At 31.9% G+C, this 13,148-nt stretch overlaps 1 protein-coding gene across 1 annotated transcript; it reads right to left on the bottom strand.

Annotated features, from left to right (window-relative positions):
• Positions 1-10,103: 10,103 nt before the first annotated feature.
• LOC139851349 (GDSL esterase/lipase At5g55050-like) lies at positions 10,104-12,645 on the bottom strand. Its single transcript, XM_071840372.1, has 5 exons — positions 12,360-12,645; positions 11,281-11,408; positions 10,823-11,059; positions 10,466-10,712; positions 10,104-10,337 (listed from the first exon to the last, which is right to left on the bottom strand). Exons 1-5 carry the CDS (start codon positions 12,643-12,645, stop codon positions 10,117-10,119), a joined length of 1,119 nt encoding a protein of 372 aa, XP_071696473.1. The 3' UTR covers positions 10,104-10,116.
• Positions 12,646-13,148: the final 503 nt, after the last annotated feature.

Genomic DNA, 13,148 nt, shown 5'->3' on the forward strand with positions numbered 1-13,148 from the left:
TAAAAAGTGGCTTAGAATTGGCGCTGTTATTGACTTTTTTTAACATGCGTATTACTACAATTAAAGTTATCCTTGTTTACTACGGGGTATTTGTTTAAAACAAACACGCGCACAACAGAGTCAAAGATCATATCCTATTACTCTATTAGCATAATTGTAAATTTATTTAAACTGATTCACTTCAAATAGTTCACATATACATTTTGATATATAGATTTAGGCCACGCTCCAGAGGTTCCGAGCTTAAAATTAAATTAAAACTGAAACAAATATTTAAAGGAAGGGGAAATAAATTGAAGACAAGACAGAATTACAGAATTTCTTTTATAAGTTTCTGTTTCCGAGATTAAATTGAGAAACACTAAATTATATAACATACGGAGTAATAGATTTTTTTTAAAGGCAAACTCACACACATTACTACAGATTGTTGGTGATTTTAGTGTTATCGGTCATTTTGTGTGATAAGTTGATTTATTGAGACAAATGAATTTCTAGTTAAGCTTTATAACAAGTTAGGAGAGTGTGGAGTGTACCCTTGTTTAAGCTAACTATAGTCATTTAATTGAAAGGTTATGTTTATTAGTTGGTGTTTTTTTGCCAAAAGATACAACTATTCATGAAATGGTGATCATTATTAATAAAACTGTGTAACTTGTAATGAAATGATGTCTTACCTTTTAATAAAAAGGTATGACTTTTCATGAAAACTTTTATACCAAAAGATGCATCGTTTCATGGTAACCTTTCATACTCTATTTAAAGCGAGTATTTGTCTCACATTTCAAGATGATGAAACTTTGAACATTCACAATATACAAATTATCTATGTTCTTGACTTCTAATTTTAATTACCTATGTTGGAGTTGTGCCTTTATCTTTATCCCGAATAAAGATTATGTCTAACCCTAAGGCAATATACGCATAGGGCCGAAGTACTTTATCGCGAAAGTGATTACACGATTCAAACGTTTATCAGGACATTCAAACATTTCATTGAAATAAAATGAATTAAGGTTCAAGCGAAAAGCAAATAAAGGTTATTATCTAGTAAAGAAGAGCACCGATAAAAGAATGTACACGTTCAAGGCTTCTTCAACCATATTTACATCTATCATTCAGCTTCTAAACCGCGCACTTCAAAGTAATCCAAATAAGTCATGTAGAGAACACCATCTTCATCTTTGTTTTTTCATAGATAACACACAACATGGCATCTGTAGTAAAAATGTCAAAAACACAAATGAAACTTTAAGTACTAGAAAAAGAAAATATTTAAGAAATAACATACACGAAACATTTACATCCATCATCCAACTTCCAAACCATGCACTTTAAAGTAATCCAAACGTGTTCTCTCCATTATAAGTCATGTAGAGAAATCCATCTTCGTCTTTATTTCTTTATAGATAGCAAACAAGAGCTGACTCAGCTTGTCGCTTCTCTAACAAAATTGCCACCACTAATAAAGTCAAAATCCATAACACACCAAGTATGCATATATTTTGCAGATATCAACATTTCACTCATATGAATTACCAATAGTAAGCCACATTTGTTATATAAATAAGTACAAATGGCTCAAAAGGATAACGTAAGTGTCCCAAATTCACAATTAAGGTAATATGACTATTCTTTATGCCCTAAAAAAATTGTATGTTTCAATTCATTTCCAAAAAGGATTATTGTTTAAAAAGTGTGAAATAAATGTAATATTGTTAACTTATTAACGTAAGTTAGTCAAATTTCGTTAAGTGCTGAAATTACGTTACATGGTTAGTTTATGTAACGACCCGACAAAATCGTCATTGACGGCGTCGTTAACTTAGGTCCCATTACGTGGTCATAGTCCCTATATGAGACGCGTTTGACCAAAATTATGTCGCATTCATTTGAAACGTACAAGACTTACAAAGTTTTAAATTACCAAACGGCTCGACAACAAGTTTAAGTTTACAAAAGTTATAAAGTATAAATGAAATGACTTGCGACATAATATAAGTTGAAAATCACGGTTGCTATAAATAGCGTAAGTATGTAAACAAAATGCTTGAATCCAAAGGTGCTATCACTATCGTATGCATGTATGCTTGACCCCAAGCAAGTAATCAAAGTGTGCGGAAGCATGTATCAAGTAGCCAAGTATGAACCTAAGAAACATATAGAAAACTGTCAACGAAAAACGTTGGTGAAATCATAGATGTAGTAATAAACGTTATTTTTGAACCACACGATTTAGTATTCCCATAAAATTGATCATCCAAATAGTTTGCATTCCAAAATAACTTCTCGAGCACCCAATTATCAAGGCTTAACTTTCCTTCCATAGAACCCCATCACAATAGTGTTAGAACATACACTGTTTCTCGAAAATACATTCCATCCGAAATAACGGTAGCGAACCGTCCGAATGAGGGTTTGTCAAACCCGTATGGCCATACAATATAAGTTCTCGCTTACACCCGGCAAGTGTAACTAATGATAATCGAATTGAGGATTTTTGTTCTAACTCGCTGTGGAATGTTTGTTTTCGTACTTGTGTTCAAAGTATAAAGTATGTAGTATAAAACTGTATATGTTTCTCATCCCATTATTTAAAAGTATAAAAGTTGTTGAAAGATGGGACTATGATCTCACATGGAGTGCACGAGTATAAATATACTTCACAAAGTAAACGTGTGCATGAAAGTTGCTTAGCCTTGACCTAAACAAGTAAGTGTATCAATTAACCGGTTACGACACAAGGTCGGGCGAAATGTGTTCAATTAGTCATATGGCTCGTTACGACTCGATTAGTATAGCATGTGAATCACGTTGTCAAGTTTCATGCAAGATATAAGTATAAACGCAAGTTAGAACGATTGCATACGTATTTGGTTAAGTTTGACTAAAAGTCAAACTTTGGTCAAAGTCAACGAAAAAGTCAATGTGTTCGGGTCGGGTCTCGGACAATTTTTTCGAGTCATATAATCATATATGAGCATGTTAGAATAAGTTACATGTTAATCGGAGGTGCGTAGCATAGTTGGAATTAAACGAAAAAGTGCAAAGTTGAACAGTCCTCAAACACGGCCATTGTCGCGCCGCGACAGAGGAGGGCCGCGCCGCGACATTAGGCGTGGCCTGGTACCTGGGTTGTTTCAATTGTTCAAGTTTTGATTTAAAATTCAATTTAGCACAAAACACAAACCGTAAACACTTAGAATACGTATCTTATATCGTTGGAAAGCTCTTTTGACAAGGAATACAACTAACCACTTTTTATCAAGCAAAAACATCAATTACAATAACCGAAATCTCGTCAAGTGATCATTAAAGTTTATTCTCAAAGTTTCAAGTTCACAAAATGCATTTTAAGATTCGGGAATCCAATTCACACATATGATATGCCGTTTTGAAGGTAATGAAACATACATTACAACTAAACACTTACTAATAACATTTCATGGCATTCAAAACCTCGAAAGTTCATTTTAAGTCTATCAAACCCTAACCAAAATTCACAAAAATCAATAATCATGTGTTTGAAGTTTTCTTAATCAACCTACGCATCAAAACGAAGCTAGTCATACTAGTAACACAATTAAAACATGAACTTTAACAAATTAACAACATTAACTCATCCAAAATCAAAGATGAAGCACACCCATTTTCAAGTTCATGCTAGTTACTCCAAAACAAAAAATCGAGCAAACAAAACATATATTCATATTATACTTGAGCCATAGACACTAACTAACACCATTTCAAGTATATAAAACAAATTTAGAGAAATCTAGTGTTTTAGAAATGTTACCCAAACGAGATGAAATTGGTACCAAAATGTAGAGGATGATGAGAGGATCACGAATATGTAATTTGTTTTGTTGTAAGCCTCCTAGATCGGATTTAGATGATGATTTAGTGTTGATGGAGAAAATGGGGTTTTTGTTCAAGTAGAGAGAAAAAGAAAAAGAAGAAAAGAAAATGGTGAAGAAAGAGGAAGAGTGGTTGACTAGTTGACCTAGTCACCACTTTGGTCACTTGGCAACATTAGTCCCTCGAGTTTAAAAGCGGGTGCGTGAATTAACCAAACGAATTATTTTAAAATGCTAGAGTAAACGGGAGATGTTATAATCAAATAACGGAAATATTAAGAACGTTAGTTAACAAAATGTACGAATTTAGATAACGAAAGATATTATCTAGAAAAAAAGACGGGCGTTAAAATAATTTAACAAAAAAATGCGGGATATTACAGTTTACACGATTGGTTCTTGAAAGATAATAATTATATCACAAAAAATAACAAAAATTAAAAAATAAAAAATAAAAAAATATTTTAAAAAATATCAAAAATATAAAAAATTTAAAATAATTTAAAATTTAAAATTTATTTATTTTTATTTAATTTTTTATTATTTATTATTTTAAAGTTTTTTATTATTTTTGTATTTTATTATCTTATTATTTTATTTATTATATTTTTTTATTTTTCGTATTATTTTTTTTTGTATTTTATTTTGTATTTTTGTTTTGTATTCTATTATTTTATTATTTTTTATAATTTTTGTAATTTATTTTTTTATTTCAGGGACCAACCGTGTAAGGAAATTTAAGGACTTAACGAAATTCGAGCACTTAACGAAATTTAACTAACTTTCGTTAATAACTTAATAATATTACCTTCATTTCGCACTTTTTAAACAATAATCTTTTTTAGGAATAAATTGAAACATACAATCATTTTAGGGCATAAAGAAAAGTCATATTACCTTGATTGGTAATTTGAGATACTTACGTTACCCTTCCATTTGCCCAATAAATAACCCTAGTTTTATCTAAATAGCTAAATGAAGATCACATATGCACTTTGATATAAACAAACATAAAGGTCATAGCATGACTAAACAATTATCATTATAACTTCAAATTAATGTGTTTTACAATGGCTTATGATACTACTAATAGAACGATCAATGTAGTTAACCGACCAAACCCTAATAAAAAGCTATAAAAAATTATTTTATTTCACTTCATTTTGACCAAAACAAAATTAATTTTGCTATAAATATATCATAAACTCGTGCAATTTGAACGAATGAAATCAAATAATTAACAGAAAAGTGATCAAAATCAGTGCAGTTGATCAACAAATAAAGAATACATACAATCGAACAATAATAAGATTAGAAGTAAACACCTAGTGGATGTCCCAGTATGAGGAAGCTTTTGGTCATGATGATTCTGTTGAAAATATGATTTTTGAGAATTGAGGAAATAGATTAAAGATAATCTTATACCTTCTTACAAAAATGATATATCCACTATAAAGTGTTCATTAAGCACTTTGTATAGTAATAGTACCTAATGTACAATTAATATGGAATTGTAAATTATGAATGTGAATATATTAATGCCCCTTGCAATATGAGGTGTCCTCCTTTATTATCCAACTGATTTCTTTTTGTCTACGTTTCATTATTTACTTTCATTACATAAGACTATTTGTATCGGTGTAGAGAAATGCCAGATTCTGTCAGTGTGGAGGGAAAGAAACGCCACCTTGTGGCCTAGCAGTGCATTTCTTTCAGGCGTTTCATAGGCTCCGGTTCGATTTCAACGTTTGAAGAAACGTGTGTTTCTTTGCTTTTATTATTTTTTTATTATTTAAATATATTACTTTATCCTTTTTTAATACTTACACAATTATATTATATATCACATCATCACAATATTCCTAACCATCACTACTTCACCCAAAAAAGAAACATGTCCTAGTCACCAAAAAATGTAAAAAGCAAGAAACACGAGTAAGAAGCACCTATCACCACTACAAATGGTCTAAGAGTAAGACGACAATATGATGTCGTTTAACGTGGATTGACATTTGACACCAAAGGCCCACGAAGGTTCATTTATCCGTAAACTGCAATTTTGTTGGTTAAGAATCCAATTATAATATTCAAAAGTTAATCACTTAGTTTTGATGATGACACAAAAGAAATAAGTGCTTGATCATATGTAAGACGATATGAGTTCATAAGCCTACATTATCTCTAGCAAAAGACTAATACATAAATAATTAACTTGGTAAAATTGCTATGCGGCTGCACCACGGTCGACCGTGAGTCTGACCGTGGATGCCCTGTACCAACGGCTGCAATCCTTTTCAAAACTATTATCCGCGGTCAACTACACGGCAGACCGTGGATCGACCGCAGTTCTCTCTGTAACCAAATTCATCCACTTTAAGATAGACCCTTTTAAGGCATCTATAATTTATAAAACCTTTTTAAACATACTTATAATAGTTACCTTCTTTGAATTCAAAAGAATTTTGAACCAAAATATGTTAATTTTTTACTAATCACACCTAATGACTTCTTAATGACATTTTAAGCTCAAATAAGATTTAATACAAAAGTGTATTACTTTTTACTTGTTGCAATATGTCATTCAAATACATAATAATGATGGTCATTAAAAGTCCCAACAAAAGAGTTGCTCTCCCATAACTTTTATGTAACATTTTTATGCATGTGTTATTATGAACTAGTAAGTTGTTGATGTAATAATCTCCAAGTAAGTTCCAACTAGATTCAAACTAGTTCATTTGAGATGCAACAATATTTCAAAGGACAAAATACTTCCATTAGCAAAGTGACAAGTAATTAAGAAAGGTTGATGAAGTTTTGGAAGATAATGCTTTGTCAAGAGACAAAATTCTGCAATTACCTTATTAAGTAATCAATGACAAATGATCAAAGCTTGAAGACTTTCTTCTTTTATGGACATGTCAACTTCTACACTTATGTCAAAAACAAAAGGGGTAATGGGGATAATTTCAGAGATAATTAGCTTTTAGTTGTAGCTATTCAACAAGGGAAAATGACAATTGTCAAAGGACCAAAACGGCTATAAGAATCAGATGTCAGAGGTACACGGTCGAACCACGATCGACCGTGCAGTGAGCCGTACAGCTTCCAGGCAGATTTCTCTTTCCTATAAAAGCCAAGCCTTCGAGCATTTGAACACTCACCTCTTGCACTCATATTTTCTTATACTTTCTGATATCATTCTTATAATTCATTGTAATCTTTTAGAGTGATTCTAGCAAGAGTACTTGTAAGCTTAAGTTGTAAGTTTATTTGTAAACTATCTTCTTAAAGGGATCTAGAAGGTAGTTGTGTTTTCACTAGGATTGTGCATTAGGATCTTGTGGTAAGAGCTTTAGGTGTTTGTGAAGTCTTCAAAGGGACGTAAGAGTTCACAAGTTGCGGCTTATCGAAGTACTAGTGTTGTATCCGGACACTCCACCGAGTTTAGAGTATCATAATGAAGAAAAATCTCAATTCGTAAAATTGGGGAGTGGATTAAGGAAGATTAGTTAACATCTTCCCGAACCACTATATATCGTTGTGTTTGTTCTCTCTTCCTTTATCTCTTTGATTACATATACATATACATATATTTTATACGTATTATTTGAGAACAAACATTTCAAGTCACACTATATCAAGTTCAAGTTCAAGAAAACGTAAAGAATTTTTTTTAAAAATCGACTAAGTAAGTATTCACCCCCTCTAGTTACTTACAAATTTTATAATGTATGCTTTTCTGTCGTGGAAACGAGCCGAGCCTGCTCGGTTCGAACTTTAGATTTTCACTTAGAGCTTGACTTTTGATTCATCTTAAAAGCTGAATCCGGCTCGTGATTAATACAGTTTATTAAAAAAAAAAAAAAAAGCTTTAATGTGCTGTAACTGAAATTAAATTGGGCTCGTTTATTAAAAAGTTGAGCTCATTAAATTATTTTGTTAAGCTTGTTCAAGAACTCGTTATAGTTTTGAAGCATCTTAAATCGACAAGATACTACTATTGACATATTATTAAACCTTAAATTGAAATCTGACTCAAGTTAGGAAAGGAATAGTCGAATTAAGGAATGGAATACGTGAAATTAGAATAACTAATACTCCCTCCGTCACAAATCTATTGTCCCAGACAAAAAATACATAGTTTAAGAAAAAGTACATGCCACATGTATTTTTCTGTCTACTTTTCAATTTTACCCTTACTTTTTATCTATATTTTTGTCTTATATTTATAAAATAAAGGCACAAAAAAAAAGTATCACATTATTCTTTTTCCTTTATAGAAGTGGACAATTAATTTAGGACATCTAAAAAAGAAAAAGTGGACAATAAATATGAGAGGAGGGAGTAGATATATATGTTTATTTTTTTATTTTATTTTTTGGCGAAAAAACGAATACTCATATAGAAACGAGGTCGTTTTCTAAAAGAAAACTCTCTCAAAAGAGAATAAGGACTAAGGGAAAATGGGATGGCTCGCGCCTAAACAAAAAACTATCTATAAGCGAGTCTCCCTCCCTAACATCTCGAAAAAAAAAATACTAACATATAAACCAAACAAAAAACCAAATAATAGACGAAATACAACGAACCAAATAGTAGATATATATGTTTTTTTTTTTTACGAAAATATTAATATATATATATATATATATATATATATATATATATATATATATATATATATATATATATATATATATAGGGGCATGATCAATGGGGAAGTAACCAATCGGGGGGAAGCAAAATTTTTTTTTTTTTCATTTTTTTTTGAATTTTTTTTTTTTCCGGCATCAAGATCACACGAAAATATGAACATTTAGAAGAGACACTTTGTGATGAATGTTATTATTTAGGCGGGAAAACGATCGACAAAAATAACATTCAAGATAATATTGTTCGTGAAGAATATGAACGTTTTTTTTTTCATGTTTTGTGAAGTAAAATTTAGCCCGATTTAAAGTTTAGGGTTTAGGGTTTAGGGTTTGGGGTTTTGGGTTTATTTCATAAACCCAAAACACCAAACCCTAAACCCTAAACCCTAAACCCTAAACCCTAAACTCTAAACCGTTCGTGTTAAAAACTCAATCTAAATCCTAAATCTAAACCCTAAATCTAAACCCTAAACCCTAAATTTCTAAACCCTAATATCTAAACCCTATAAACCCTAATATCTAAACCCTAATATCTAAACCCCAATAGCTAAAACCTCAAAATACGCTCGAAAAACACGATAATTGTTATATATTACTTCTTCGAGCGTTTTCCCGTCAAAATAAAAACATTTATCACAAAGTGTCTCTACTAAATGTTCATATTTTCATCTCATCTATAATGTTCGTGAACAAAGTTTTGCCAAAAAACGGAAAAAAAGAAAAGTTTTTGCTTCCCCCCGCTTCCCCCGAATGGTTACTTCCCTCTTGATCCTACCACTATATATATATATATATATATATATATATATATATATATATATATATATATATATAAAGATAGAAAGGAATAATCTAATGTATTCGGGATAAAACTAGATATTAATGTGAACTTGATAAAAGGAATAATCTAACGTGAATGACTACTAGTATACACAGGGTGTGGGCAACATTTAAATGCTAACCACATACTCATACAAGCCGATTGTAACGCAGCATATTCAGGTCATTTTATCAACCAACACGCTAGTTACGCGTCGATAATGCAGCGTGCTGCTCTCAATTAATTTTTTTGTGGCGTGCTTGTTGTGGCACAGGGAATTTGTTTGACATGCAACTTCACAATGTATTTTTTATACAATTTAATATTTCTTTTTAATATTTCTTATCTCTAATTTTCAACGAACTTTCCATCATATTTTGACACATGAATACACTCAAGACAACGACCTACTACTCACCATTTTTTCAACACGTCTGTCACGTCACCAGGCACCAACTACCCCACTTCACCTACCAACACGACAAAAAACTCTGCCACCATTGCAATAGGTCTTAGGCTCACCGCTCACAAACTTAAAGAAGCTTGAAATTGCGCTCAGACGCGAGTTCGAGCTCATTTAGGTTCTGCTCGAATCGAATTTTTAACGAGCCGAATTCGAGTAGCTCATTTTAACGAGCCGAGTTAATCGAGTTCAAGCCAAACTCAAGTGGGTTCAGCTTTTGAATTTAGGCATTCATGTTTTCTCTACATATTGCTTAAATAGTACAATTACTCTGTTACATTTTTTTTGTCGGTTCCAGAAGTTATTACAAGTACATATTTCTCAAGTATCAACAAGTTGTTTTAGATTAACGGGAACCATATATTCGTGTGTCCCATCGTATATAATATCTGCAAATATGCTCGCAACGCCTTCTGTAGGATGAATAAGATCCCAAAAAACATAATCTTTTCTATTTGCGCAATAGCTCGATGTTGGAATGCACGGTGCATCCGCATTTAAGTTTCCAAGTCCACAACACGCTTCGTTTATATTCGTAAACCCTACAGTTAAATGCGCATCATGATCAGTTCATAACATTGTTCCATTTTTTTGTTAATTTGTAATATAAGAACTCTGTGTAAATTAATTGGTTGCTAGATGAATATATTATATATAATGCTTAAAATACCATTATTATTGGGTGTATTGAACATAACCATGGCACCATATAAATCAAAGTAAGCAAAACTCAAGCCAGATGATTGTGACTTAAGTTCTTGTAACATAATCTTCAAACCATCATTATATTTGCTAGACCAATAATTTGGTTCGACAACACATTCGCCTGTTGTGTTTGTCTTTCGTTGCACTGGGTAACAACCTATAGCCGCAGCTCCAGCCACCACTATTTTTCTCGCGCCCAATCCATACAATGTCTACATTCATTTCACGCATTCACAATAAGAACCAAAAGTGTTAGAATATACAATCGTTATCATCAACTTAATTATCATGATTTGTTACCGAAATGAGCACACACATGTACCTTTAGTAAGCCTTTATACGTAGACAACATTCGGTCGATGTACTGTTGTGGTGTGTAAAAGTTGGGGAGTGTGGAACCGGCTGAAAAATAATCAAGCAGATCGTTGCCCCCGATAAATATTGCAAATATCGATTTCGATAGGTGTATTTCGGATTCTGACGGTCCCAAATGTAGGACTAGTTTGTCATGGACCATAGCAAAGTAGTCAACCTGACGTGCTAGTGATATATATTGTACCTGTGGCCGAGTTCATACTATTTTTAATCAATTATACGTATAAACGTTTTATTTATTAAAATGTAAATATGGTCTAGCCTATTTATATATATGGGCTCGCTCATTAGAATATTAATATTTTGAGATAGGGTGTTTAATTGTATCACTATATATTGTATCTAGTTTCTACAATTGCGTTCCTATTTCGCTTTAAGCTCTTAGGATTATTTAATCTTACATACATATTTTTGACCGGTTTCGTTAAGTATGCCTGAGCCTCCAGATGCGAAGCTGACTCCGGTGAGTGGTAGTGTGGCTCCGGGGGTAAACGATAAGTACGGTAGTGAAGTTTGTAACCCGATTTTTTTAGCTGCAAAACAATAACCCGGTATATTTATAACTATAATTAATATTGGTAACAATAAATGTGTAACGCTAGCTACTTGCCACTTGCATTTTTTCTCTACAAAACCGCTGTTCCAATAAAATAATAAATGTGTATGTAATAAGTCCACTACAGCGAGTACACCAAGCCTCCCCGCTACAAGGCCCGTTTCTCGCCGCAATAATCTTTTGCGGCGAGATTACGCCTCAACTAAGCCGACTTCAAAGGTTCGCCGTTTTAGGTTTTTTGTCACACTACAACAAATTTGCTAATTAACCACGCATAAATTTACACACTTTTAAAAAGTGTGTACTTTTTTGTTAAATTTCTCACGCTTGTAAATGTGTGTAAATGTATAAGTGTAGAATATCGTTATAATTTCACACATAAAAGTGTAGGGGAAAAAGTTCACACTAATTTGTGTGTATAATCATAAATATAACCACACTTAAGAGCGTTAAGTTAATTTTGTCGCACTAGATTTGTTCACGCTTCCCCTCGTGTGAAGAAATGAGGGGAACAAATTTACTCACATTTTTAAATGTGATTAAATTTGTGTTTGTATACACTAATAACAAATTTTTCCTACTGTGAAATTTAGATAACATTCAACATTTATAAATGTAGCAAACATATATATATTTATAAGTGTGAGAAATTTGATAAAAAGTTCACACTTTATTACAAGTGTGTAAAAATATGCGTGAATAATTGATAAATTTGTTGTAGTGTCACTACTAATTGCAGCGAGTTTGTGTGGACCCACACTTTTTTAAAAGTAGTAAAAAGAAATTCAAAAATGTTTGCGAGGCAACTATATGCTGCGATCTGGTGTAATATATAAATGCTCACAATAATATATATATATATATATATATATATATATATATATATATATATATATATATATATATAAACATGACGTATAGTTATTACCAATGAAGTCAGCAGTATTTTGGCCATTGCTGAATCTTCCCGTAAATTTTGCATCGGGATAATCGACGCCGTTGTGAGGAAAATTTGCCTTGGCAAGTGAAAGTGGCAAATAATTATTATTCCCGACGTCGACCAACGATGCCCCGAGCATATAAAGTGCAGGTACAATAGTGGCTTGAGCGTTACATACATCTACTCTTAACGTAGTTATTATTAACATCATAACACACAAATAGACTGTCGATTTAGCCCCACAACCATTGGTAAAAGTAGTATTATCGGCCATGAGATGTGTTTGTTCTTTAGAAGTTGAGATATTGATGGGTTTATATAAAAGGGTCAAAAAGTGTGTTGGAGTCAACGATGAAATCAAATGGTTACATTATTACATGATGGCGGCTTATTTGATTGCATTATTTCATGATGACGGCTGTCCGTTTTGGTTTTGTTGGTGGCGGTTTAAAAGAAATTGCGTACGTTGGAAGCAACCTTCGACCTACTATATATAGTGATCTCATTACCTGTTGTTACTTTCTGTTATGTGTCAACACATCTAGAAGTTTAATTACAGTATATTTTATACTTTATTTTATTAGACCACTCTGACATACTTTTTAAAAAACACTAAACTCTACATCAGCGTCACATCAATATTTCTTTAAAAATAGCGTAACCTTATTCAAAAAAACTGGTCCCACTAATTATATATATATATATATATATAAAATACAAGTAATAATAAAATATTAGCATAAAACAAAATATATATATATATATATATATATATAT

The sequence above is a fragment of the Rutidosis leptorrhynchoides genome, chromosome 1 (assembly GCF_046630445.1).
Source record: "Rutidosis leptorrhynchoides isolate AG116_Rl617_1_P2 chromosome 1, CSIRO_AGI_Rlap_v1, whole genome shotgun sequence".
NCBI classification, from domain to species: Eukaryota; Viridiplantae; Streptophyta; class Magnoliopsida; order Asterales; family Asteraceae; genus Rutidosis; species Rutidosis leptorrhynchoides.

Bases quoted from the DNA above. Each gene is read 5' to 3' on its own strand.
- LOC139851349 (XM_071840372.1), bottom strand. From the start codon at position 12,645: ATGGCCGATAATACTACTTTTACCAATGGTTGTGGGGCTAAATCGACA. The intron at 11,409-12,359 runs GTAATAACTATA...ATTGTTTTGCAG, and splicing joins AAATACTGCTGACTTCATTG to CTAAAAAAATCGGGTTACAA. The intron at 10,713-10,822 runs GTACATGTGTGT...AAATGAATGTAG, and splicing joins CGTATAAAGGCTTACTAAAG to ACATTGTATGGATTGGGCGC.